Source organism: Trachemys scripta, chromosome 6 (genome assembly GCF_013100865.1).
Source record: "Trachemys scripta elegans isolate TJP31775 chromosome 6, CAS_Tse_1.0, whole genome shotgun sequence".
NCBI classification, from domain to species: Eukaryota; Metazoa; Chordata; order Testudines; family Emydidae; genus Trachemys; species Trachemys scripta.
This window is the reverse complement of record NC_048303.1, coordinates 83,890,076-83,917,444: the sequence shown is the minus strand read 5'-3', so window position 1 is coordinate 83,917,444 and position 27,369 is coordinate 83,890,076. Positions and strand designations below refer to the sequence as shown.

Genomic DNA, 27,369 nt, shown 5'->3' with positions numbered 1-27,369 from the left:
TTTAGAGCTTAATTAGGTACCAGCAAATACACAGACAGAAAATTTTAGAAGTGTAACTTAAGTGAATAGTGCAACTGGAACCATGGGGAATTTTGTTCCTGGTGTTGTACATCTGAACATGAATATTGTCAGATATTTGAAAAATTCAGAGAAAAGAATTTATGCTTATAACTCTCCTTAACTAAACGATTCCTCTTCCCACTTCCTTCATTTGGGCCTTAATTTTCCCTATATGTAGTAAAAAGCATCTCTCAGCTATTTTCATAATAACCAAAGGGAAAACTAGTAAAAGGTAAAAGTTTGTCTTGATTGTTGCTGAAACAAAAGTTTACTGTATCCTAAAATAAAAATTTTCTCCTCACCCTTTTTAAATTCTTACAGATGGAAATTTAGTTATCAAAATTATGTCTTAAACATGTTCCCTTGAAACAGATAAGAAAAGGAACCTTTTACTCATGGAGCTGAATTAATTGCTCTTAGTAAATCAAGGTATTGTGACTTATCTTTAACACTTAAATACTATTATTCCAAACTCTACAGCTACCTTTAGACAATACTAATGTGTGCAAAGGCATTTGCATGCCTAATTAGTCTCATAATAGGCAGGTTTACATATGCTATACAAGCATATTTTTTTTGTAAACTTAACCCAGTATATTACATCTTCTGATCTGCCCTATATTTTACTTTTTTTGTTACAGTTTCTACCATTTGTTCACACAGCAGCAGGAGAAATAAACTATATTGAGCATCGACCCACCAGGAACTTGAGTAGTTATTGCAGAACTAATTGGAGCTAGCAAATATTTGCTAGAATTAGAACCCACAGAAAGCTAAAGGGAAAAAATGGAGTTTTACCTTGGCTCCATTTGTTTCAAAATTATCCGTGTCATCTACAAGAAATAAAAGGGCTATGAGTTACATTCCCTCTCCCTGTGCTTTGTGTCTCTTTTTGTTTTTGTTTTGTATGGTTTGGGGTTTGTTAAACAGAGAAAATGTGCTAACACATTAAGTTCTGAAAGCACAGGGGGTCTGAGCCAGAGCAGCTAGGTTAAAAAATATACTTTGAAATGTTGGGGAAAGACTAGAAATGTTACTGGCACATATTAGAACACATTGCGTTGAACCGTTGTCCAAAGTTTCCAAGGGTCAGTTTGACATGCAACGTTCTCCGGCTTATGCAAATCTTTTCCAAACTATCTGAATTTCATGAGCCTGCAATATTGGATCAAATATCTCAATCTGTTTCTTGGTATTTCAGCATTTCCACTTCTGCTCCCAACTAGGATCAGAAAGTGCAAAAACACAACGTTTTCCCAACTTTTTCAAGCTGCAGCGTAAAGGCTTTAGGTTCATTTTGAATTTCAAAGGTTGGGGTTGGATCTTAATTATTCAGTCACCCACCTCTCTCACTCTAACCAGGGCCGGCCCCAGGCACCAGCTTAACAAGCAGGTGCTTGGGGCGGCCAAGAGAGAGGGGCGGCACCAGGGGCAATTTGGGGGTGGCAGGTCCCTCACTCCCTCTAGGAGTGAAGGATCTGGAGCTGAACTGCCGCCGCCGATCGCGACTTTTTATTTATTTTTTTTTCCAATTGCCGCCGCCGCTTTTGCGATTGCGGCTTTTTTTTTTTCAGTCCATCCCTATTTAGTGAAGCACATATGCACATGCTTAACATTAAGCATGGATTTGAGTTCCTTTGAACTCAGTGGGACTCCTCGCGTGTTCAAAGACTTATACGTGTGCTTAGCTTTTAAGGAGAAGAGCCTTAATAGACAACTTACAAAGAAAGGAAAGGGTAGCAATGTAAACTAGTGCAGATAAACATACTGGTGCTTAGTTCCAGGCCAATAGCATGAAGGGGGTGAGAATGTGCATGCAGGGGGTTAAGCCTCATTTTCAAATTGGAATTTATGGAAGAAAGGATGGAGGCATCTCATGTCCAAGTGGGTGAAGGGAGAAGGTGCCAATCATAGCGTGCATAGTGGGAAAAGGTTGAGAGATGAGTGGCTGGAAGACATCAATATGGAAATTTGCCATGATGTTTCACTGGAACAAGGAGGGCAGAAGAGAGAGACTACAGTATCAATGAAAGCAGATGCCACAGGGGACATCCTGCCCTATCAAATACAATGGCAAAAATCCCATTAAATTCACTGGAGCCAGGATTTTACCCCAGAATGTTTAGAGCTTGCAGGAGGTCAAGAGCTTACATATGGTCAGGACAAAAATCGAGAAACCAGCAGAAACATTTGAAGAGAGGATGGATCTTGTCCGAGACATGGTTAATTCTTGTACCACCATTTGGAATAGATTGAAGGGGGCAAGTGGCTTTGAGAGATGCCAAAGAGGTGGAGGTTGCAGTAATCAGGGGAAGGCATCATCCAGGCCTGGAAAGGGAATTATTGTGGTGGAGGGGTAGAAAGGAATAGGCAGATTTTGCGGAAGTTTTATAGAAAGAAATGGCAGACATAAATAGTTTATTTAGTTGAACAATATGAAAGGATTTATACTTCAAACCTTGAAGAATAAATCATTTGCCTAACTAGCTAAAACTGCTTATTTTGGCTTGTCCAACTTCTACACACTTGAATTTAGCCTTTTAGCTGCCCTCCTTCCCCTCCCCCCCCCTCTAAGAATTGTTTTGGGATGCGTGCTCTCCTTTAAAATCCAGACACCTTTCAAGAAGAGAGATTCTTTGGTAAGCAGTCAAAGCAATTCTCAGAGCAGAGCCTTTGAGAAAGTATGTGGTGTGATCAAACAGGTCAAATTGGGGGAAGGTAGGTATGTTAGATATGGGGAGGAAACTCAACAATTAAAGAGGAGAGTCTGTCAATAAAGGCCTCTCATGTCATGTTTATAAAGATATTAGCTAAGGTTGAGATGAACTATGAAGCATTTAGTTGTAGCTCAGGTTAACATGTTGCCCCAAACAGTAGAGCAACAAACCTTAATCAGAGCTGGGGAGGTGGCGAAATACTAACTGTGCTTGAAAGGGAAGGCGCTAATCAAAATTAGAGCTGGCCAGAGAACAGTTTTGTTTTGAAACAACTTAAGAGGTTTTGAAATCTGTCTTCAGAAGGTTTGGTCAATCTGCAATGAATGTTTTCACAAGATGGAATTGCATCACATCCATTTTTGAAGCAAAAAGGTCAGGTTTTCAGTCTCACCCTAATTAGACTCTTAAAATAATGTTTCCGATATGACTCAGGATGAGCAGCTAAGATTGAAGCCAGCCAAAATGCAAGGACATAAAAAAACTCATTGTCACTGTTTGAAACAATGTCTTTCTCTGGTATAAATACATTTATTTCTTTATACACTGAATGTGTATGGTACATACCTTGGTAACAGAGATAATGTTGCAGCTGATGAGGTTCTGTTGGAAACAAGAAACAATGCAAATGTAGACACATTTTGAGAAGTCACTTAGCTGGCATTTATAACATGAGGGTTCAGTTTGCAAAGACTTCTAACAGAACATCCAGGGTAAAAATAATTCAAAAGGAGGCTGCAAAAAGGCATGCATATTTACCAAGACTGCCCATGCAAATAACTATTTTCCTGCACAATTATCCAATTTGTCATTGCATGTTCATTTGTAAGTATGTTTATTTAGGGCCCAATTCTCCTCCCACTGAATTCAACAGTGCAACTTTCACCAACCTCAATGGCAGGGCTGGCCCACAACATTTTGGCAACTGAGGCGGGGAGCTCAAATGATGCCCCCATGCCCCCTCGCTTGGGCCAAAACTTTGAAAGGTCTCAATTCTGCCTTCTTCCTGTTCTACTCCTCTCATGGTACTGCTCTTCTACCTACCCCAATAAAGGAGAACTAACAACTTAAAATGCCTTGTTCAAAAATTTTAAGTAACACTGAACTTTCAAACGCCTGAACAGCAAATGTAACTTTTCTTGTCTTCATAGTAAACACTGGCATTTTTATCTGTCTGAATAATCAAAGTGGTGCTTTCTGTCCTTCTTGGTTGCAAAGATTTGAACTGCTTCCTGAAGGTCCACAGTCTGGGCCAGCTCATGCTCTATTGAGATGGTTGCAAGGCCGACCAGCCTCTCCTGTGTCGTTGTGGAGCGTAGATGTGTTTTTATTAACTTCAGCTTGGAGAAGCTGCATTCTCCACTGGCAACTGTTACAGGAAGTGTTAGAAGTATGCGCAGAGCAACAAAAGCATTTGGAAAGCGGGTGGTCATCTTATTTGTGCACATATATTCCAGAACAACCTTTGAAGTTGATCCTGCTGAAATGTATCTTGAAAGGGCTTTCAGTTCATCACCTAAATCAGTCACATCAATATCGCACATATCATCATGTGTCAACACTGTCTCTCGTGCCCTGCATTGCTGGTGTAGGTCTTCTTCAGGGATAGTGAGGCGTTTTGGAATATCATACAATATCCCAAATATACTGCTGTGTTCCTTGAGCTGCATGAAACGTTCTTCAACTGACTGTATTGCACAATCCAGCACCTCATTAAAGAATTCAAATTTGAATTGTTGTTTGGGGTCTCTTATGGGATTAACCCGTGCCTCGTAATCAAAATGTCTTCTTCTTCGGTGACTCTTGTATTCTTGAATGGGTGGGAAAATAGCTTCAGTGTGAAGTTCCTCTGCCAGCTTCTGTGCACTCTTCAGAACATTTTGAAATCCCTCATCTGACCGGTAAGACTGTAGGTATGACTTTGCTTTGTCCAGTTGTTCCATTGCTCCAGATATATCAAGATCAACACCTTGGAGTCTCTTGCTTACAAACATTTATTTCAAACAGTATGTCATCCCATAACACTAAGCCACACAGAAATTTGAAGTCATGTATGTTTCTGGTGATTCCATTTCCCTCTGCCACTGTTCTCCCATGAACAGTTCCTGTCATAGCATTATCCTCCATAATGGCAACTATGGCATCATCTATCTTCCCAATTTTGGTGTTTGATAGGCTTTATCGCCTCCACTCGACTTTCCCATCATGTAGCACTCAGTGTTTTGGTGTCAGAGAGGATATTCCCTGATGCTGCTTCAAAATTTGTCATCGATGAGTTGATGCAGAGAAAAATACATAGATGCTTTGAATTACATTAAAAAATTCAGCAGCCTCACTAGAAGCTGATGCTGCATCACTGACCTCGAAGTTCAATGACTGAGAACTGCGTGGGCCAAAAAAAGCTTGAGGGTTTAACTCACAGATCCGTGTCTACACTCCTCTGTTCTTTCCTCTCGTGTTGGCACCATTATCGTAGCCCTGACCTCTCATGTCGGCTATCGCAATTCCTGCATCTTCCAGCTTTTTAAAAAGCACATTTGTCATACCAGCTCCTGTAGTATCATCAATGTCAAATTCTAGAAAATGCTCTCTGACAGTCACCATTGCAGGGACGTTTTCACTAGGTTCTGTTGTTGTTGTTACAAAACACACCATTAAAGTCATTTGTTCCGTATGGCTGATGTCAGGTGTGCAGTCCAGAATAACAGAGTAATATCTTGCTGACTTCAGATCTGCCACAATCTTCTGTTTGACTTTTGTTGCCAGTAACTGTATGATCTCATTTTGAATTGCTTTTCCAAGGGAGTGGTGTGTGTACATTTCTTGGGTGGTGACTCTTCTTAGATGCTCCTGGAGTACAGCATCAAACTCAGCCATCAGCTCCACAATTTTAAGGAAGTTTCCATTGTTTGGCACATACAGCTGATCTGAAGTGCCACACAGTGCTAGGTTTTGGGTAGCAAGCATTCTCACAATGGCAATGAGCCTTTTCAGAACATTTTGCCAGTAAAGAGACTCTGAGGCAATCTTCTCTTGATGCTGATCATCTATGGTGGCCTTTAACCTTAGTCTCATCTCAAGCTCTTTCCACCTATGGAATGCTCTCTGGTGATTTGCTGCCTTCTCATGGCATGCCAGATTTCTAGCCAGATTTTTCCAGTCCTTTGTTCCTGTAGAACCCAATGTGGCTGGAACATTAGACTGGAAGAGTTTGCAACAAAAACAATATGCAACATTCTGGGTTTTTGCGTACATAAGCCATGGCCTCTCCACTTTGTCACCATTGGGGATTTCACGCCAGTAATGTGTTGGATGGAAACTTCTATTTTCATTGTCTTTGGGGAACATGAAGTTTTTCACTTGCTGTGACCCATGCAGTACAAGGAGGTCCCTCAGGCTACTGCTCAAGTGGGTCCTCAGTCCTCGATCATCTAGACTTAAGGAACTAAACTCAGCAGCAGCGGTTTCTTTCACCTCCACCACACGCTTCTCTGAGCTACACTTTTCTTCAGGAATGTGCATGGTTACATCCATTTGAGATGGAGATATGGATGCTGCAGTAGCTGCCAGGTCACCTGCACTCTGACTAACTGGAAGATCAGGCATCTCCTCACTACTCACATCCTCACTGGGCCGGAAGGCTCACTGTGAACATTTGTGTCTATGTATCTCAGGAGAGCTCCTTCCTGCTTAGATAGAAAAGCTTCCTTTGCTTTCTTTCTTTTTCTGAATGCTGCCCCAGAGGGGCGTTTTCTTTTTTCACTCATGACAGCTGTTCTGTGCCAGCTATAGTGGCTCTCCACACTCAATTGAAGGGGACAAATAAGCAGGCTCATAGCAGGGCCTGAATGAGGGAAGATATCAGCATCTTAAGGGCCTAACTGGCTCCTACTACTTCAGTTGACTGCCTGTTCTCCTCAAGTGGGTTCAGGGAAGCAGTTGGAAACAGGAAGCTCCCTGAGAAGCTGGTGTTAATCAGTCCAGCCTCCTGGGGATGCTAGAGAGGTACATAAGAGGCTCCTCCTCCTCTCTCTCCCTGCAGCTCCTGCTGCTTTCTGTTATTCCCTCTCACCTTTTCTCTTGCCTGCCTGTTATGTCTCTTGTGCCCTCCTTCCTCCAGCACAGCACTCCACCATCTCTGTGCATCTAGAGCAGAGAGAACACCTATGCACCAGCAGCAGACACAATTTTCTACACTCTGGGTCCTAGTGCCCCCCAGTCTGGCACCTGAGACAGCCACCTCAGTTCGCCTCATGGTAAGACCAGCCCTGCTCAGTGGACGCAGGATCTGTCCCTTAGTAAATGGAACCTCTGGCCCTAATTGTTACATTGCAAGAAAAAACAACAGTACTACAACGTAATCCTACCTCGTCTGTGTCTGCTCCATTAAGGAAACGGCATGGAAGAGGATTATGAAGCATTCCAACATTGTTAACTAATCAGGAAAGAAACCGAACAATAAGAACTATATTTGGATGAAGTGCATAGTTTAACTGGTTAAACAAAAGGTTTCTTCTTAAGAAGTTTTTAAGCTGTATGTGAAGAGAAATGCTGTTAGTGACCCATCTTGTTCCCACTGAAACCAAAGCCATCGATATTGACCTCAGTAGAACCAAAGCAGGCTATTACTGGATTTTTTTTATTATTAATTAAAGGAGACTTAAAAAATACTTTGTTCCTATTCATATCACTCCAGTTAGCTCTAACCAAAAGTTCATTTATAGTGGTTTTCAGGTTCAATGCAAGAATTCCACACAGCTGTAAAAGAAATACTGAAAATGAATTCATTGAGACTAAACAGGGAGAGTCACCACATAAAATGGATACTACTCAGCAGGTGATAGATTGGCTTAGATGGTAAAGAAATTACTGTACCCTATTAGAGAAATAGGAAACCCATAGAGTGCCTTGATTCACCTCCACAACCTGTATAATAAACAACTAAAAACAGTGTAGTAAGCAAGTGCACACTTGGTTTTAATAACATCTGCATGTTAAAACCAGCTTGTTAGTTAGTGTCATATACACCATGTTCTAAAACAAGTGATGCCAATTTGTAGTTGCATAGTAAGCTGCAATTACTTAAATGCATTTGTATTTATATAATGTATTATCAAAATACTCTTCAATTAATGGGTCTAATTAACTTACCCAAAATGCCAATTTCTAATCCTTGAAGACATTCTTCAATATTCTCATATATGTAATCTTTTGTAAAGTCAGCTTGTATGATCTTCACATTTCTACCTGTGGCCTGTTCTGTAATTAACACAAAGTGTCTTTATATATAAATAGAGAGAGAGAGAGAATTGTAATCAAGAGGAATGAGCCAAAGAACTTGGTTCACCCTTTTGTGTTGCACTCTGTACTACATGCAGCTGTTTCAACTCCCTTGCTTTTTAAGAGTAATCAAAATATAAGCAAAAGGCACTTTCCGTAACACATTTTTTAAGGAAAATGTACAGTCAATTTCTGCCCTGAAATCTGTGGGCGCTCTGCCCAAATATCAAGACAAAATTTAGCCCCCTTACTAGAAATAATATAAATAATACAGGTTTCAAACTTCTAACATTTTCCCCAATTTTAATGTTTATAAGAGAAGTGTTGCAATTTATTGAAAATGAACATGCTGACAGATCTTTGATGTAAACTCTATATTTTATATAATTATTTTAAAAGTTTGCTTCTTTGTAAGATGAACATTTTAACAAGCAGAATTGGACTTTGCATTTTGGGGGCAGGTTGTGAAACAATATTTTGCAGCCTCCCTCTGAAATATAGCCTATTTGTGTTATTCATAATCACACCATTGTAAGATGGGCCAGCCTAAGGATTTGGGGAAGAATTATTGAGGCAACTCTTTGGGATACACCTCAACTTTGACTCATTTTACATAAAAGGGAAATGGGAGAATCTATAATCTCTCCTCCTCCCCCACACCTACCCCTCCTGCTGCAGAAGTGGAATCCAGCTGCAAAATCCTGTCTCTGGGTTGTTTGGTTTATATCCCGTTTACATTTTCAACGCTGTCTTCACATAGAAGAGAAGTTGACTGACTGACTGACTTCAAAAATGAAAGCTGAAATTCTCTGTTAGAGAGCTCAAATTATAACTCTGCTAACAAGGAGGCTCACATGAGAAATATTTACTACTAAACCTGCTTTCAGGTTTCATAATCATCTTGAACCTCCGACCAGGTTTGTTGAAAGATTTGCTAAGTGAATCTAGGACCAGTTGAAAGGCTTTCTCCTCCTCCCTTTCTTGAACAGTGATCTGAACACACACATTTGTCAACAATGGAAATGCAGAGACCATTTCAGGTGCACATAGACTCCAGAAAGTCTAGGAGCTCCCCTCAGTGAAATGGAAACTGATTCTATAGCTATACAGAATTGGACTTTGTATCTAACTTTCCTATGTGTTTCTTTTATGTCACCAGCTAGTGTCACCAGAGCTTGGCCTTTTGGTGGGGGGAGAAGGGAGACCCTAACTTCCCCAGAAATGGCAAGCTTCTAACTCCACTTCAGTTATCGGCATATCTTCAGATTTGGCAAGAGCTTACTTCTTCTGTACATCTGAGCTCTGCTTGGGGCAGGATAGCAGGGAGGCTGTCAGGAAGCCAATTATGGCCCCATGATTCTGTTGGCCAGTCTGTGCCAGCCCTGGCATGACTTAGAGAATCAGTGTTCTGGAGTGGAGCAGAGCTCTAACCCATTTCCTCCCTGCTCCCCCACTCCCACCCTCCCGTATGCTGCGGGGTGAAAATGGCAGATGCAGGAGCCAGCTCCATCAGGTTTATGCCAGCTGAGCCCCCCACACTTGACTAGCACAGAGGAGCCTGAGCTAATTGCAGTATCTAGCCCTAAATTTACAGGGAAAGACTCCAGCAGCAGCACCTTTCCTCACTACTGTGAAAGCCTCTGGTGGCATGGAGCTGATGAAGTTTTTCTCTGCTGCCTCCTCTCTTCCAGAGCCTTTCACACACACAGACGTAGCTGCACACTATAGTGTGCACACCCGGTTGAAAAGGGACCCTGGCATCTCCGGTCAGCACTGCTGACTGGGCCACTAAAAATCCCATTGGCCACAGCAGGGCTGTCTGGCTCCCTGCCGGGCTCCGCGCAGCTCCCGGGAAGCAACCAGCATGTCCCTCTGGCTCAGGAACGGCCATGGGGGCTCCGCATGCCCCTGCCCCGTGCACCTGGGAGCCACCTAAGGTAAACGCTGCCTGGTGCCCGTGCCCCAAACCCCCTCCTACACCCCTGCCCCAGCTCAGAACCCCCTCCCACACCCAACCCCCCCCGGAGCCCATCCCCCCTCCCATCCCCCAAACCCCTGTCCCAGCCTGGAGCCCCCTCCTGCACCTCAAACCCCTCATCCCGAGCCCTCACCCCCTCCCACACTCCAACCCTCTGCCCCAGCCCAGTGAAAATGAGCGAGTGAGCGAGGGTGGGGGAGAGCAAGTGACGGGGGGGGGGAAATGGAGTGAATGGGTGGAGCCTCGGGGAAGGGGCAGGCAGGGCAAGGGTGTTCGGTTTTCTGCAGTTAGAAAGTTGGCAACCCTATGTGACATTTAGCTATACATACATTACACACTGCCACTCAATGGTTTGTAGTGTAAACATAGCCTTAGTTTTATGGTTTGATCGATGTTTTACATACACTACACAAAATGTATTACATTAGTAGCCTAATAGCTATAATGGCTCTACTTGTCTACTCAAACTCAATCTCTTTTTTTCTCAAATCTTATCTTGATTTTTTTTTAAAGGCCTTCCTGTCTGAATAGGTGGAAATTTTACTCTACATTCCAACACTTGAGATAAATGTTTTTTTAATTCTGGATTTCTGCCCATGTAGAATTCCAATTCTGGAAACTCCTATGGCACAACTATACCTGATGGGGCTGAATGTGTCAAAAGAGTCATCCTTTTCAACTCACTTCCTATACTGGAGGAGGAGGTATTCTCTATGGGTTAAAGTACATGATTGAGAATAAGGAGGTGTGGGTTCAATAACCAGCCCTACCACACATTTATGTGACTGTTTAAAAATTCATCTCTGTGCCTTCACAAAGTAACCCTATCTGTCAGTGGGGGGTAATGATACTCATCTATTTCACAGAGTAGTATGAGAGTTAATGTTTTGTAAACACTTTGGGAACAGAATCCTGGGTCTCATGAATCCAGTGCCCTATTACATAACACTGCCTGTCACAGTTATCTTCAGATTTAAACACTTACCAATTTCAGTGGCTACTTTCTGCAGTTTTTCAAGTGTTCTGCTTATCATAACAATATTTAATCCACGTTTTGCCAGCTACAAAAGAGGTGTTTACAATTATTAAAATTGATTACATTCTGGTGATGAGAACATTTAAGTGACTTTTTTAGCTTTCAAGACTCTGCATTTTATTTAATATTTCATTTACTTTCAGGCATTCATTACCGTGCTATCTGGAGACATGACAAAAATTAAAACCAAGCAACACATTAGTTAAACTGCTTATAGTAGCCGCACAAACATCCTCCTCCCTATATGATCCTGACCCATCATAACGAAACACTCTGAGCATCAACCTATGGCCAAACAAAAGGTTGGCCAAAACAATGTTCCTTGATCCCTTACTGAAAGACTCTAATTAACTGACAGATGGAGAGCAATTCCACCTGATATTTCCAATGAGGGGGCCTTCTGCTGTAGAACTGACTTCCCCATTAATTCACCAGAACCTGAATTTGTTGACCTCCAGGTCACTCTATAATATTTCATCTTTTTCCAAGCTTTCCCCCCCTGAGAAAAGGGGCTAAATGGATTGTATTGAATAGTGGGAGGGTCCTAACTTTGGGATGAGTTTTAAAAGGATTATATATTTTGGACTTTGGTTAGAATTTATATTATATAATATATATAGCCCATGTCCCCAAAACTTGAATGAGAGATTTTTTTTAAGTAAAGTGAAGTAAATGAACAAGCAAGAGTTTTGTGCACACAAAAGCACATCCATAAAAATGTAGGCAAGAATTTAGGTTTGTAGATGCAAACAGTTTTTAACATGTCTGTTTATAGTTGGTGAAGTAATGTGAAAATAATGCAAAACAAATAGTCATATTCTCCCCTTATTCTTATGACTTCTTGTGGTAATTCTTGGTCTATCAGCAATCAGTTTGCAGGCAGCCAGCCTAAAGTAAAGTGGGGTGAGCTGTACCTCTCTGTTTTAAGGAGCAGCCTGCTTTGTCTCTCTCTATTTTTGGGGTCTTGTGTGTTATAATTCTGAAGTCTAAGAAACAAAGTAGTGTTAGGTTGCAACCTTTCAGCAAGAGTATTTTATGTTTTTATCTAACTTCTGTGTGTGTGTGTGTGTGTGTGTGTGTGTGTATATACACACACACCATGAACATAAACATTTCCACTCCCAATTAGAGCTTTGTGCACAGATTGAAAGTTGAATATGTCCCAGCTTGTAGAGTGTATGTTTTTAACAAGTTGAAGTTGTACTAGAGCTTGGGTGCATGATCAGAAAAGAGTTCAGCTGAAGCTAGAAAGCTGCCCACGAAAGCAGGGAGAGGCAGAGTTAAATGAATGTGCACAAAGATAAGGCCAACTTCATCTGAAAGTACCAGGTTTACTTAGAGAGTAAGGGACTAGCTGATGAAGCCCACACACTGAAAAGGCATTCATTTCTGTAACTGGCTCCCTGCAATGCTTTTCCCCCTAAATCTATTTGAAGGAAACAGTTTGTCCCACTGAGCTTCCCTGAAACAATGAAAAGAATGTTAAGAAATAAGGACCTTTGTTTAAAAATTCGCTACATCGAGAGTATGAGGGGGAGATTGTCCACTAAATGTATTGGAAACAACCATTTGCATCTTCAGCACAAAGCCCATTCTCACAGTTCTGAGCTTTTGGAGACTCTTACATAATTGTCCGGTGCTACAAAGAGACAGGCAAACACTTAGACACTGTGGCATTTTGAAAGCTCACTTTAAGGGCTGCATTTGAAGTACTCAGGAAGAGAACTCTAATTGTCTGCGTACTGGCAAATTTCCCTTTGTCCACATTAAGCTTGACTCAAGCTGTTTCCAATCCATTCGGAAGGCAACGGAGACATGGTCGCTGTTTCCATGGTCACTCATTCCAAGTTGTAATTTGGGGACCATTTAGATGGGTTTTTTAAGCATTCAGTTCCATGCTGGTAATATAAATATCATCATCAAAAATTGAGCTATTTTTCTGAGCTTCTGTTTTAATAAATGCATTTCACTGATTTTTATTGCAGTTTGTTGAAAAAAGTAAATGATAATGATTTTCATTGCTAAGACCTTGCATGCCAAATTTCAGCCAAGAATAAATGTTTTATGGCCAGCTAATAAAATCCTAATAAACAGTGATCATTATGGAAGAGTGGGCATCATTTTAGCTTCTCTATAGCAGGCTGGAAATGGGACATGATGATGGCCAATTTTTAATGCAAAAGACAGTTGGAAAATACCACTCTACTTGGGCTGATATACTATGGCCTTGTCTGTACTCAGAAAATTCATTTTTAATCATTCATGTTTAAGGGCCAAGTCATGTTTAACATTCTATTAGTAAAAACATCTTTGTTAAAATACTTCCTAAGACAATGCATTTTCCTAATACAGACATGGCCTGTGATGCAGCTAGAAAATATAATTTCCCACTGCAGATGAGAGCAAGCCCCAGCTCCCAGCATTATGCAACATAAACCTGTTTGTATTAGGAAATCCTGACTCCCAGTGGTAAAGGATTTAAATGCTCACGAACTTCTGGGATTCCTAAAAGGCAAGATCATCATTACTACTTCCAGCAGTGACAAATGTCTAAGCATGTTGAAACAGGTTAATAGAAGGCTTAGGCAGGCATTGTAGTGTGCAACGAAAGGCTTTCACACACATCAAAACACTATGCCTCATAGTGCATTTTTGCAGCTTACAGAATAAGCCAAGTTTTCAAATAGCTAGAGCCACATGCAAAACTGCACAGATTTTGGGCCTCATTTGTGCATGCTATTACCGCAGTTGCGCACACAAACTGGCGATACTCAGACTAGATCATAAGAACTTAAAACTGCAGGATTATGATTTATGGAAAAGTTGTTCTAGATTTCTAGAGATTTGTAAAAGCTATTAGATATATTTTTTTCTCTAAGATCTATACAGTGGGATTTTTGGCAGGACTGGCATCCCCACTCATTTTTTTTTTCTTTTAATTTCTCGCAGTTCAAACCTGTGAGACCTGTCCGACTCAAATCTCTCAACAATTATGTGGCCCAGAGGAAGTAGGATAGGAGAGAAGGATTGCAAAAATGAAGCTCCCCAAAAGGAGAAATGGATTCTGCAAAACTGCTTAAAAATGTTTCCTCCGGTGCTACTGCTACAACAAACCTAAAATATTTGTGTCTGCAGGAGAATTTAATGGGAGACTCCTGCAACGCTGTAAAATAGTGAATCTACTGGAACAAAGCAACTCAAGCCCTAATTAATTTTCACCAGATTGTAAACATGCTAAATTTTAACAAATCACACAAAGGTTTTCCCAAACACCAAAGCTTATATTATAAGAAATTCCTTGCTCTCAAAAATGATCTAATGAAACCCTGATTTAAGCAAATCAACCTAAATGTTTAAAAATATGAAGTTATTAATAAACAAGGAAAATTGTTGTCAAAAATTTCCCAGTTCAGCTGAGCCAGTGACATCCAGAGACCTGTGCTTTCACTTCAGCTCAGCAAGTTCAGGGTGTTTAGAAATGCTGAGCCACAAGCCTTACATAAACATGGGTCTTCATATTAGCTGAGCAAAGTAGAGGTGCTCAGCCAGGAATACTCACAGAAGTCTGTCCCTTGACATCATTCCAGGAAGACAGAAGAGTAAAGCCTGTAAACTGCCAAAGGCCAGTGCATTGACATGCTAAAAATGCAGGCTATGTCTACACTACGAATTTATAGAAGCCGGTTTTGTAGATATCGGTTTTATACAGTCGATTGTGTGTGTCCCCACATAAAATGCTCTAAGTGCATGAAGCCGGCGGACTGCGTCCACAGTACTGAGGCTAGGGTCGACTTCCGGAGCGTTGCACTGTGGGTAGCTATCCCACAAGTTCCCGCAGTCTCCGCCGCCCATTGGAATTCTGGGTTGAGATCCCAATGCCTGATGATGCAAAACAGTGTTACGGGGGGTTCTGGGTACATGCCGTCAGGCCCCTCCCCCTCCATCAGAACAATGGCAGACAATCGATTCATGCCTTTTTACCTGGGTTACCTGTGCAGACAACATACCACCCCACCCTTCCCTCCCCCCTTCGAGCACCGCTTGCAGAGGCAATAAAGTCATTGTTACTTCACATTCATGCATTCTTTATTAATTCATCACACAACTAGGGGGATAATTGCCAAGGTAGCCCGAGAGGGGTGGGGGAGGAGGGAAGGAAAAGGACACACTGCAGTTTAAAACTTTAAAACTTTAACACTTATTGAAGGCCAGCCTTCCGATGCTTGGGCAATCATCTGGGGTGGAGTGACTGGGTGGCCGGAGGCCCCCGCACCATGTTCTTGGGCGTCTGGGTGAGGAGGCAATGGGACTTGGGGAGGAGGGCTGTTGGTTACACAGGGGCTGTAGCGGCTGTCTCTGCTCCTGCTGCCTTTCCTGCAGCTCAACCATACGCTGGAGCATATCAGTTTGATGCTCCAGCAGCCGGAGCATTGACTCTTGCCTTCTGTCTGCAAGCTGATGCCACCTATCATCTTCAGCCCGCCACTTGCTCTGTTCATCCCGCGATTCAGCCCGCCACCTCTCCTCTCATTCATATTGTGCTTTTCTGTAGTCCGACATTGACTGCCTCCACGCATTCTGCTGTGCTCTTTCAGCCTGGGAGGACATCTGGAGCTCAGTGAACATATCATCCCAAGTCCGCCATTTTCTCCTTCTAATCTTTGCTAGCCTCTGCAAAGGAGAAACATTTGCAGCTGGTGGAGGACAAGGGAGAGGTGGTTAAAAAAAAGACATTTTAGAGAACAATGGGTACACTCTTTCACGTTAAATTTTGCTGTTCACATTACACAGCACATGTGCTTTCGTTACAAGGTCGCATTTTTCCTCTTATATTGAGGGCCTGCCGGTTTGGTGTGAGAGATCACTCACGCGGTGCCAGGCAACAGAATTCGGCTTGCAGACAGCCATGGGAAGCCACAGTCTTTTGGCTTTTTTAACCCTCATAACATGTGGGAATGGCTTCAAACAGTAGCACCCTCATTTCCCATACCAAGGACCCGTTGGGTTGGCCATTTAAAATGGGTTTGCAATGTAAAAGGAGGGGCTGGGGTTTCCGGGTTAACATGCAGCACAAACCCAACTGCCTCCCTCCCCCCCCACACACACACCCAATTCTCTGGGATGATCCCTTCACCCCTCCCTGCCCCTCTCCCCCGCTAACAGCGGGGAACATTTCTGTTCAGCCGAGCAGGAACGGGCACCTCTGAATGCCCCCTTAATAAAATCACCCCATTTCAACCAGGTGACCGTGAATGATATCACTCTCCTGAGGATAACAAAGAGAGATAAGGAATGGATGTTGTCTGCATGCCAGCAAACACCGGGACCATACGCTGCCATGCTTTTTTTAAGCACTGATTCCAGACTACGTGCTACTGGCCTGGCGTGGTAAAGTGTCCTACCATGGCGGACAGGATAAGGCAGTCCTCCCCAGAAACCTTTTGCAAAGACTTTGGGACTACATGAAGGAGAGCTTTCTGGAGATGTCCCTGGAGGATTTCCGCTCCATCCCCATACATGTTAACAGACTTTTCCAGTAGCTGTACTGGCCGCGATTGCCAGGGCAAATTAATCATTAATCATTAAACATGATTGCTTTTAAACCATGTGTAATATTTACAAAGGTACACTCACCAGAGGTCCCTTGTGTGTCCTCAGGGTCTAGGAGCACGCCTTGGGTGAGTTCGGGGGTTACTGGTTCCAGGTCCAGGGTGATAAACATATCCTGGCTGTTGGGGAAACTGGTTTCTCCGCTTCCTTGCTGTGAGCTATCTTCATTGTCTTCATCATCATCATCATCATCATCTTCCGCATACCCCGAACCCGCTTCCCTGTTGCGTGTTTCTCCATTGACAGAGTCAAAGCACACGGTTGGGGTAGTGGTGGCTGCACCCCCTAGAATGGCATGCAGCTCCGCGTAGAAGCGGCATGTTTGCGGCTCTGCCCCAGACCTTCCGTTTGCCTCTCTGGCTTTGTGGTAGGCTTGCCTTAGCTCCTTAATTTTCACGCGGCACTGCTGTGCGTCCCTGTTATGGCCTCTGTCCTTCATGGCCTTTGAGACCTTTCCTAATATTTTGCCATCTTGTTTACTGCTATGGAGTTCAGCTAGCACTGATTCATCTCCCCATATGGCGAGCAGATCCCGTACCTCCCGTTCGGTCCATGCTGGAGCTCTTTTGCAATCCTGGGACTCCATCATGGTTACCTGTGCTGATGAGCTCTGCGTGGTCACCTCGCTGGGCAAACAGGAAATGAAATTCAAAAGTTCGCAGGGCTTTTCCTGTCTACCTGGTCAGTGCATCTGAGTTGAGAGTGCTGTCCAGAGCGGTCACAATGAAGCACTGTGGGATAGCTCCTGCAGGCCAATAACGTCGAATTCCGTCCACACTACCCCAAATCCGACCCGCAAAGGCTGATTTTAGCGCTAATCCCCTCGTCGGAGGTGGAGTAAAGAAACCAGTTTAAAGAGCCCATTAAGTCGAAAAAAATGGCTTCGTCGTGTGGACGTGTCCAGGCTTAATTCAATTTAAGCCTGCTAAAGTCGACCTAAACTCGTAGTGTAGACCAGGGCGCAGTGTAGTGACTTCATAAAGGCTTAAGACTTGACATAATCCCAGCAAGATGTGGCTGCTGAGCCAGTAATTCTCACAGAGACCTGTGCCTTGAGAACAGTTTAGCAAGTCTGAACACTGAGCCCTATGCCTTGACATCAGCCCTAGGCGCTCAAGGTCCAGAACCAGAGGACCTCACAGAAATCTGTTCCATGAAATTAGCCAGCAAGCTAGAGCCTAGTAACCTCAGAGCAGCCTCTGCCTTGATATCAGACTAGCCAGCTTGAGGAACTGAGCCAGTATTGTCACAGAGGCCTGTTCCTTAACATCAGCCCAGGAAGCTGGAAATGCTGATCCAGAGACCTCACGGGAACCTGGATTTTCACATCAGCCCAATACGGTCTCACTAGGGTTACCATCTTTTAGTTTTTAAAAAGGAGGACACTCCATGGGGACCCGGCCCCGCCCCTTCCCTGCTCTCAGCCCCGCCCCAACTCTGCCCCCTCCCCTGAACGCTCCGCCCCCTGCTCCTCCCCCTCCCCTGCTTCCCGCGAATCAAATGTTCGCGGGAAGCCTGAAACAGGGAGGCAGCAGGTAGGCTGGGGCGGGGTGCAGTGCGGCTCAGTCCGGCCCCCCTGGCTGAGCGGCTCCCTCTGGCGGACGGCCGGACGGCCCGGGCCAAGAGGCTCTGGCCCCGGCGTCTCCCGCCCGTCTTGGCTCGGGCCCTGGGGCACTGGCTCCCGGCCCAGCACTGAGCCCCTGGCTCCCGGCCCGGCCCCCGGCCCGGCACTGCGACCTCAGCTCCTGGCCCCGCGCCCACGGCCCGACCCTGCGCCTGGCCCAGCACTGCGACCCCGGTTCCTGGCCCACCCCCGGCTCCCGGCCCGGCACCGCACCCGGCCCGACACTGTGACCCCGGCTACTGGCCCGGCCTGGCCCCCGGCCCGGCACCGCACCCCCGGTTCCCAGCCCGGCACCGCGCGCCCGGCTCCTGGACCCCGGCCCGGCACTGCGCCCCCGGCTCCCGGCCCGGCACCATGCCCCCGGCCCCGCGACCCCGGCACCGGCCCCAGCCCCGCACTCCCGGCTCCTGCTGAGCACCGCCGGCCCCGGCCCGGCCCCACACCACCGGCCCCAGCCCCAGAGGCCCCGGCCGAGCACCGCTGAGCCCTCCCTCCCTATTTTCCCGGACATGTCTGGCTTTTTGGGATTTCCCCCCGGATGGGGATTTGAGCCCCCAAAAGCCGGACATGTCCGGGAAAATCCGGACGTATGGTAACCCTAGTCTCACAGAGGCCTGAACTTTAATACAAACTATAAGTGCTGAGTCTATTGCTTCCATAAGCCCTGTGACATTAGCAAGCTATAACTGTCATGCCAGTAACACTATGCCTTTACATCAACCCAGAAAACTAGATATGCTGGCCAGGAACCCTCACAGGGGCCGTCCCTCGCCATCACACCTGCAGAGATCTGTCCTCGGTTATAAACCCATAAGTGCAGAAGTGTTGAGCCAATACCCATATAAAGGCCTTTTGGCTTCAACCCAGCAAACTAGAGGTGCTGAGGAGGAGACATCAGTGAGACCTGTGCCTTCGCATCAGCCCAGAGAACATGAGGCACAGAGTCTGTAACTTCAGAGGGGCTTATACTTCAATATCAGTACAGCAAGGCAGAGGAGCCAGGTAAGAAATTTCAAAGGGTCAGAGGTATTTAACCAGTAGCCTCACAAAATCCTGTGCCTGCCAAATGAAGATGCTGAGCAGTGAGCTCACAGAGGCCTGTGCCTGGCGTCTGCCCTGTAGATTAGCTGAGCAGGGTTTAAATCAATAAGGCTACTTGTGGAGTAAGGTCCTATTCAGCATAAATAAAGATGGCGGAATCTGACTCTTACTCGTACTACAAAAGCCAAAATAATTAACAAATGCTCTACAGTAACTGGTCAGTAACAGCCAAATTTTCCAAAAGCTCACTCAATCTGTTCTACCCCTCCCCAGTAACACAACGCAGCCATAAATGTGTTTTAATTGTCCTGTTAAGCCGAGTTTACAGTTGCTTTGCATTGCTCAAATAGCACAGAGCAGCCCAGTGTGCACTGAGTCTGACCCATAACATTTGCAAGTGCACCTCTGTATGCATGCAAAAGCCACATTTGTGTGGGCAACACAGCATTTGTAACAACACATTGGTTAAATGTCATCCAAACACTCGCTTATATGCACTGTTCCCCAAGTTCCACTTGTAGGTATTTGCACTCATAAATGTGGTTTTGAAGATGCAATTGGGCATGCATGCTAATTCCCCTTATTCTGCATATTCTTCCCCAGCTGATCCCCTCCCCCCACCTGCCCATTCACTGAGAACTGGACCAAAGACAAGGGAAGGAGGAATGCTGCAGAGAATGAAACTGACCCACTCTTTTGCATGGGAAGGGTGTGATCCAGGAGGGTGGTTAATAAAATAATAATAATAATAATTACCAATTAGTGTTAAATTATAAATACTAGGCACTTTTGTTCATGCTTTATATGTTCAAACAAAATACAATACGGACAACCCCAGATGTTCAGAACCATGCGTCAGGCCCTTAATGTCATAAGATTGGCTTAAAAATAAAGTTTTTTAAAAATGTTTTTTTCTATGCCTTCTGGTTTTTGTGCCATCAGATAACATTTTCAAGCTTTTCTCTGCAACCATGAGGGCTAGAACATTTTTTTTAATTAAAACTGAGATTCTGTCATAAACATTTGTTTCCAGGAGCAGGGGTATTAAGTAACCAAGCATGGAACTTTGCAATAAATTTGTAAGAGCTGGCAATGCTATTAAATACTCATCCCTGTGAGGTAGATATTATTATCCCAGTATTAAAACTGGGATAATTGAGGCAAAAAGGTTAAGGCCAACACTTTCAAATTTGTGTTTAAGGTTAGGCACCCAAGTTTGAAATATTTGGCATTAGTGACTTGCTCAAAACAAAACAGCAGGTTAATTGAGAATGGAACCCAGGTCAATAGATTTTCCAGTCCCAAACCTAGTCTATTAGACTATACTGTCTCTTAAAGTTTATACTATAAAATTATTACAGAATGCATGAAATCTTTAGGATCACTCAATACTTCCCAGTGATTTTCTTGGCAGTATGGAAGCAGTTGGGGCTATTTCATGTCATTCTTCTAATTTTTGAAAGTGAATGTCATATCACCAAGTGATAACATGAGTTATGCATATACACAGAAGAAAGATTAGGTCCTTAAGCATATGTAATATTCTTAACTGTAGAATCAGTTTACTAAGTTGCAAAGAATGTTGGAAGGAAAGAAATTTCCCATTCACCAATATTTCCACTTTGATTTTATAGGTGCTTATCTTACCTCCAGGGAATATGCTTTTCCAATTCCATCTCCTGCTCCTGTGACCACTGGGGAAAAATAAATACATTTATAACCTTCTTTTGTTCGTCCTTTAATTATTCAATCTTCATGCTTCAGAATTTCCTAAACACTAATGTCTTGTGCTCAAAGGGCTGGATTAAAAGTGCAAACTTTAGTCTCTTTTTAGTTTTTTTCCAAGGAACCTGCTTCCACTAATCAGTGATTAGATGCATTGTACAGAAAGTATGGCTTATAATTCCCTTTAAAGTGCAAGCAGAACAATAATTTGTGCCAATGGTGTTTCATTCTAGATATTTCATTTATTGGCACTGTGACTTTTTCAACTAAGTATAATTATTACCTTATTTAGCTCTTCAATTTCAAGGTATTTTAATACCATTGACTAATTAATCCTTATAGCAACGCTATTAGGTACAGTTAGATCAGTATTATCCCCATTATAGATGGAGAAACTGAGTCAGAGACAAGCCAACTACCAAATGCCTTTGGTTAGGAAGAAATTTCTTCTGTAGGCATGTTGTGGCATAATTATAATTATAATTGTCCATTATGCTAGCTTTGCATTTTTTCTGAAGTATCAGTTTCTGAGCAGTTGGAGACAGGATACCAAACCAAACCAATGGACTCAATTCTTTTCTGCAAAAGAATTTGATCAAAATGTTCTAATCTCTCAGGAAGAGATTTTTTTCAGTGGCACAAAGGGGCAGTTAGGAGCACAACCTGATTGAAAGTCATGGGAGGTGGATCTCTTGAAAATTCCAGCCTTACCCCATGTTTAAGTACCTATCATGAATACCACCAGCCCAGAGGAGTCTTCAGGTGACCTATAAAAATGCCACAGAGTTTCCTCCTCATACCAACTAGTAGCAAAACCAAAAGGTGCAATGAATGAATCTGGTCCTGCCAGTCTCCACTTCTCCCCTGCCTAGACACAGCCAGAGCTGAGTAGCATGCCAGGCCCTTTGCCCCTTCCCCACTCTACATGGCTTAGACCAGCCTACAGGTATGTTTACACTGCAATTAAACACCCTGCAGCTAGCCTGAGTCAGCTGACTCGGACTCAGGCTGTGGACTATAAAATTGCACTGCAGCAGTTTGGACGCTGGCACCTCCCACCTTGCAGGGTCTCAGAGCCCAGGCTCCAGCTTGAGCCCGAATGACTGCAGCACAATTTTATAGCCTTGCAACCTGAGCCTGAGTTAGTTGACCCAGGCCAGTCATGGGTTATTCATTGCAGTGTAGAAAATACCCTGCCTGGGTGGACTGTAAAGTTTCCCCAGTATCCAGCTAGTGCAGATGATGCAGGGAGTGAATCCAGGCCTGTCAGTCCCCACTATTCCGCACAGCCCAGCGAGGAGCTACTGTTGTCATGGACCATCCCTCCTGCACTATCACATTCACTCTGCTCGTGGACCTCACCTCTGAGCACCGTGACCCTTTCCATCCATCCTCCTGTTCCTCATCCTCATCTTCCTGTCCCTCTCTTTTTGCCTCCCTCTTCCCTTCAGTCTCTCTTCCATGCCCCTTTGCTCTGGCAAATCCTTCCCCACCACGCCAGTCCCTTTTAGTCCACTTCTATCCCACCAAACCTTAAAATACAATATCTTAATTTTTTAGAGAACAATGTTTAAAGATGCTACGATCCCCAACCAGGACATACACAGACCACAACCAAAGCAAATTCGCCACCACGTACATGTAACCCTTCTCCCTCCACTCTCCTACCCGTTCTCTTCAATTTTGTTTTCACACATCCCATCATCTCTTCATTTGGCTTGAAATATCCTTGGGGTGGGGACCCAGCAACTAGCACGCTTTGGGTGCCATATAAACAATCTGACCATAGGGAACAAACTGAACAATTCCCAGGTAGCCCCAAGAAGTCATCATAATAAATGGAATGAAATGGGCAATATGAGCATTAAAGGATTTTGTTTCGTGAGAGTCTCTGGAAAATATGGATTTGGGTAGTCTGAATTATGAGAGAGAGTTTTTAATGCCAAGATTAGTTGTTAATACACACCTCACTCCCCTATTTCATATGGAGAAAGAAGTCCTTCAACAAAACAAGCAGTGATTGGTTAGGTTTCCCAGTAGACCAATAAAAAGCAGTAGTCTTTTGGGCAAAGCAGCAGACTTGACAGGTCTAGATCTGCCAATTTTAATTCTAGTGTCTTAGAATATCCTGCTTCATGTGATGCAATGAACTGTTTAAATAAACCTACCAATCTTCACTGAGCCCATTGACTTAAATGGGATCAGGATTTCAACCAGAGAACTTCCACTTAATGAAATCCACTCTCCACAGAGAGAGTCAGTGCTAGACTTGTGCCCCACTGAAGTCCCACTTAATTCTTCAATGTAGGATTTACAGGTTATTTCAGTAGTACCTGGGCATTGTGCTGGCCTTCTGAACGGGGTGGATGCCACCCATCAGTAACAAAATGTAACATGTACAGTGAGATGTGATCTACTCCCATTAAAGTAAATGAGACCTGGATCTTGAGACTTCAATCTGGAGGGGAAAGTGTTTACACTAAAATTGGCATTTGATGCTGATGATGGCATCTTGCTATTAAGTGACCTCATCTGTGACACTCGTAATACAGGAATTCAGAAACTGCAATAAATCCTCAATCCTGCTTAATGCTAGTAGTTTAACAATCCTTTAAAAAAAAAAAAAAGTCTCAGCATTCAATATCAAGAAAATGTTTTATTTTTAAACACCAATGTTCTTCTTTTGAGGACATGTGGTACCTTTAAAATGGAGCAGCCAAGTTTTGAGTCTACTGTAAATATGGATGTTAATGATATTATTATTGACAGGTAGCCACTTCAGGCAAATTACACTGGAACCAAGTTACCACGAACATAAGAAACAAGCTTCCAAGGATGGGGACAGATGCTAATGGTAAATTAATTGCTTCATAAATGCTAGATCAGGAAACTAAGGATATAGGCAATGTTATAAAACTAAAGCACTTCCAGCGGAGAAAAAGTGATAGAACTGGGATGTGTGCAGTATAGGGAAGGATGAGGAGGGAGTTAAATTCCATATATATGTATTTTGAAAAAGAACAGATGGTGTTTTATAACCATTCTGATTATTTTCTTGTATTCCCAAGTACACTGAAATTTCTGGTTCATAAAAATTAAAATCAGTGGAAAACCCCCAGCAAAAGTTACAAGTTTAGTTCTTAAAGGGGTTAGGGGGAGAACCACTCATGATTAATAACACAGAAATTCATCACTCAATTATAGCAATAAAAATGTGAAGAAAATTCCATTACCTGCCCATTCTCCCATTGACCGAAAGAAAGACCGAGGCAAAGCATTCCATACATAGGGGAAAAAATACTTCAAAAATCTAATGCATTTCACCAGAGTAAATAGACAAATTAGACCCCCAAAAAGAGTGAGCAGCTGCTGTTGGAACTCTCCCATGGTGAACAGATCCACCGAGCTTGGATGAAATACCAACACTATCTTCCCCTTAACTGCCTCCTAGCGCACTGCTACTCTCTAAGCATTGGCAGAGAAGTGTACAGTCTAATCAAATCCACTGGGTCATGTGATTTCTTTTTTCCCCACTGAGTGCCAAGGGTTTAGATTAAAGTACCGTCCCTATACTACACTCAGATTGGTAAATTACTGGAAAAGATAAAACCAAACTAGGATTTCTAATACCTGGTTTTAGACAAGGTTCCTTTTTTGGGAAAACATCCAGGAACAAAAAAGAATTTTCAAAGAAACTAAAGGTGGGTCTATCCCAAAACCCTGGATGAGAGCACCTCCAAACTTTTGCTGCTGGACAAACTAAAATCTTCAATGCAGACACCTCAAAACTTTGGGCATGTTCATGTTGAATTAGGATCCTACTCTGTGGCCTGGACTCATTTTTAAATTCCCAGACAAAAACCTCTATGTTAAATTGCTTTTGAGGTTGAGAGTATATATCAGTAACTTACGGATAAGAAATATACAAGAATGTTGTAATTATCCCAAGAAGAATCACTAGAAACAAAGAAAATGCAGGGTTAAGTTTAAACTTATTATAAAGCCAAACATGTTAAGGCATGGAAATACACACTTAAGGCACTCAGGCAACCTTAACTCTCCTCTGTAGCAACAACATGAATGGAAAAGAAATGAAAAACCAATCTTTAAATGTCAGTTTCATCTAATCTGGGTCCAGAAACCCCAAACTGCATTCATCATACGCTTATTAGAGAGCAGAATAAAGGTTGTTTATGTATCTGAACTACACATTTACATATTTTAACTTGATGGATTACTTTCAAATTTAAAAACTCTTTTAGCCAAATAAGCTATGACTGAGGAATCCTGGTGTATAGTTCCCCTCACACTGCTGACTCATTTCTGCCAAGAGAATTGCAGTATGCAGATTAGTTAAAGAGGAAAAGTGATGACTGGTTGATCACAATGGTCCTATTGCAGGCCCTGTCTATTAGTTTCTAATTAAAACAATAACAATAATTAATAATTTCACTTAATTGCAACCTGATTTCTTCAAAGGCAAACTGTGCATGAGATTCCAGTGAGTTTTACCAAAATGGAAAGTCTGAAGTGTTTGATATTTGTGTTATTCCATGATTAAAATCATTCTCAAAAACAATTTGAGTGCTACATTACTTAAAGTACTTCTTTTTTAACTAATTGTAACAAAAAATTATTAAAAAATACTTGCAATTTCTCAGGAAATTCATTATGTACTCAGAGTGCTATAAGTTTGGGGAGGATACAGTGTTCTTAAAGAATTCAACCTCCTTGTTATTTATGAAGTCAAAATCTCAATACAACTTTGACTTTGGAGTTGCCACCAGAACATCCATAAACAACAAACAAAATTTTTATCAAGACCATCTCCCTACCAAAGCAGATTGTTTTCTACACTATATTCAAGCACATAAAAGGTTGTTACAAGGAGGAGGGTAAAGAACTGTTCTTCTTAACCTCTGAGGATAGGACAAGAAGCAATGGGCTTAAATTGCAGCAAGGGAGGTTTAGGTTGGACATTAGGAAAAAGTTCCTGTCAGGGTGGTTAAGCACCTGAGTAAATTGCATAGGGAGGTTGTGGAATCTCCAGCATTGGAGATTTTTAAGAGCAGATGGACAAACACCTATCAGGGATGGTCTAGATAATACTTAGTCCTGCCATGAGTTTAGGGGACTGGACTAGATGACCTTTTGAGGTCCCTTGATTCTATGATATTCTAATGAGATGCAGTATTTTCTAGCTGTCAGATCTGGACCATGAGCCTCAGGACTCTTAGGGTCTATTTCCGGCTCAGCCAATGACTGAAAGTGACCTTGGGGATTTTCTTTTTCTGGGACTCAGTTTACAACAACTGTTTACAGGTTGCATTGTCAGAAAGTGTCTCCTGATATTCAGCATCAGTTTTCCTTTTCTTACTCTCATCCAATTACTGCTAATACTATGATAATCAATTCTTATCCATCCTTGATCTTTACAGCCTATAAATATTTGTACAATTATAATTATATAATAATTTATATTATAATTTGTATAATTATTGTCCTCACCCAGTCACTGCTTATCCAAGTTCTGTGTACAGAATCTTTCCCTACAGTTACCTAAACTTGTGGCCTGATTTTCAGAAGTGCAAAGCACACAGCAGCTCCCATTAAAGTCAAAGGGAGCTACTAGCTTCAGCACTTTGGAAAAATCAGGCCATTTGTTTAGGTACCTAAATATGGACTTAGAAGCCTAAAATTGGGCACCTATTTTTTAAAATCTTGGCCTGTCTACACAAAGAGAAAGATTGGAGCAGTAAGTTTTAAGTGTTTACAAAACATCTTAGCACTTAGTTAAAATAACCTATGAGTTTGTATAAAACTAAGAGTAGGGTTATCTACTGGGGTATGGCAAGAGACATAAGAAGTAGTTTTGATTTAGTAAATGGATACTTTGGGGTGAGGTATGTACAGTTACCAATTACTGTCAAAATAATTCTGAATTATCATTTCAATAATTCAATACTTGTTTAAATTTCTAACTTAAGAATTCCATTTGGTTGAACATCTCTGACATTCCTGTAGCTTTCACTGATCTAAAATTTGACTGGCAAATGGATAAGCACTAGAATTAGGGATCAAAATTTTCTATATAGAAAGAAAATAGTAGATTATTGGTTGCCACTGTGTGATTAGACTTTGGATTTGGGATTTGATATCTTCTTGATAAATTTTGATTTCCTACATTAAGTTAATCCACATAAACTCTGCAAACATTACCACAGAATCACCTATTTTATCATCTTAATTTCTTAATGATCTTTTACATCTACTTTGATTAATAAAACATACATATGTATAA

General features: G+C 42.6%; 1 protein-coding gene across 2 annotated transcripts in view; it reads right to left on the bottom strand.

Annotated features, from left to right (window-relative positions):
- The window catches only part of HSD17B3 (hydroxysteroid 17-beta dehydrogenase 3), a 29,462-nt gene extending 4,505 nt beyond the window's left edge, over positions 1–24,957 (bottom strand). Inside the window, exons 1-7 of one of the 2 annotated variants that reach the window (XM_034774172.1) lie at positions 24,302–24,957; positions 20,991–21,037; positions 11,018–11,093; positions 7,926–8,033; positions 7,142–7,209; positions 3,342–3,377; positions 859–893 (exon numbers count right to left, since the gene is read on the bottom strand). In XM_034774172.1, coding sequence (XP_034630063.1) covers positions 859–893; positions 3,342–3,377; positions 7,142–7,209; positions 7,926–8,033; positions 11,018–11,093; positions 20,991–21,037; positions 24,302–24,455 — 524 coding nt within the window. In that variant the 5' untranslated portion in view covers positions 24,456–24,957. The remainder of the gene's footprint in view (positions 1–858; positions 894–3,341; positions 3,378–7,141; positions 7,210–7,925; positions 8,034–11,017; positions 11,094–20,990; positions 21,038–24,301) is intronic. The other variant, XM_034774173.1, reaches the window with a different exon arrangement.
- Between the last annotated feature and the right edge of the window lie 2,412 nt (positions 24,958–27,369).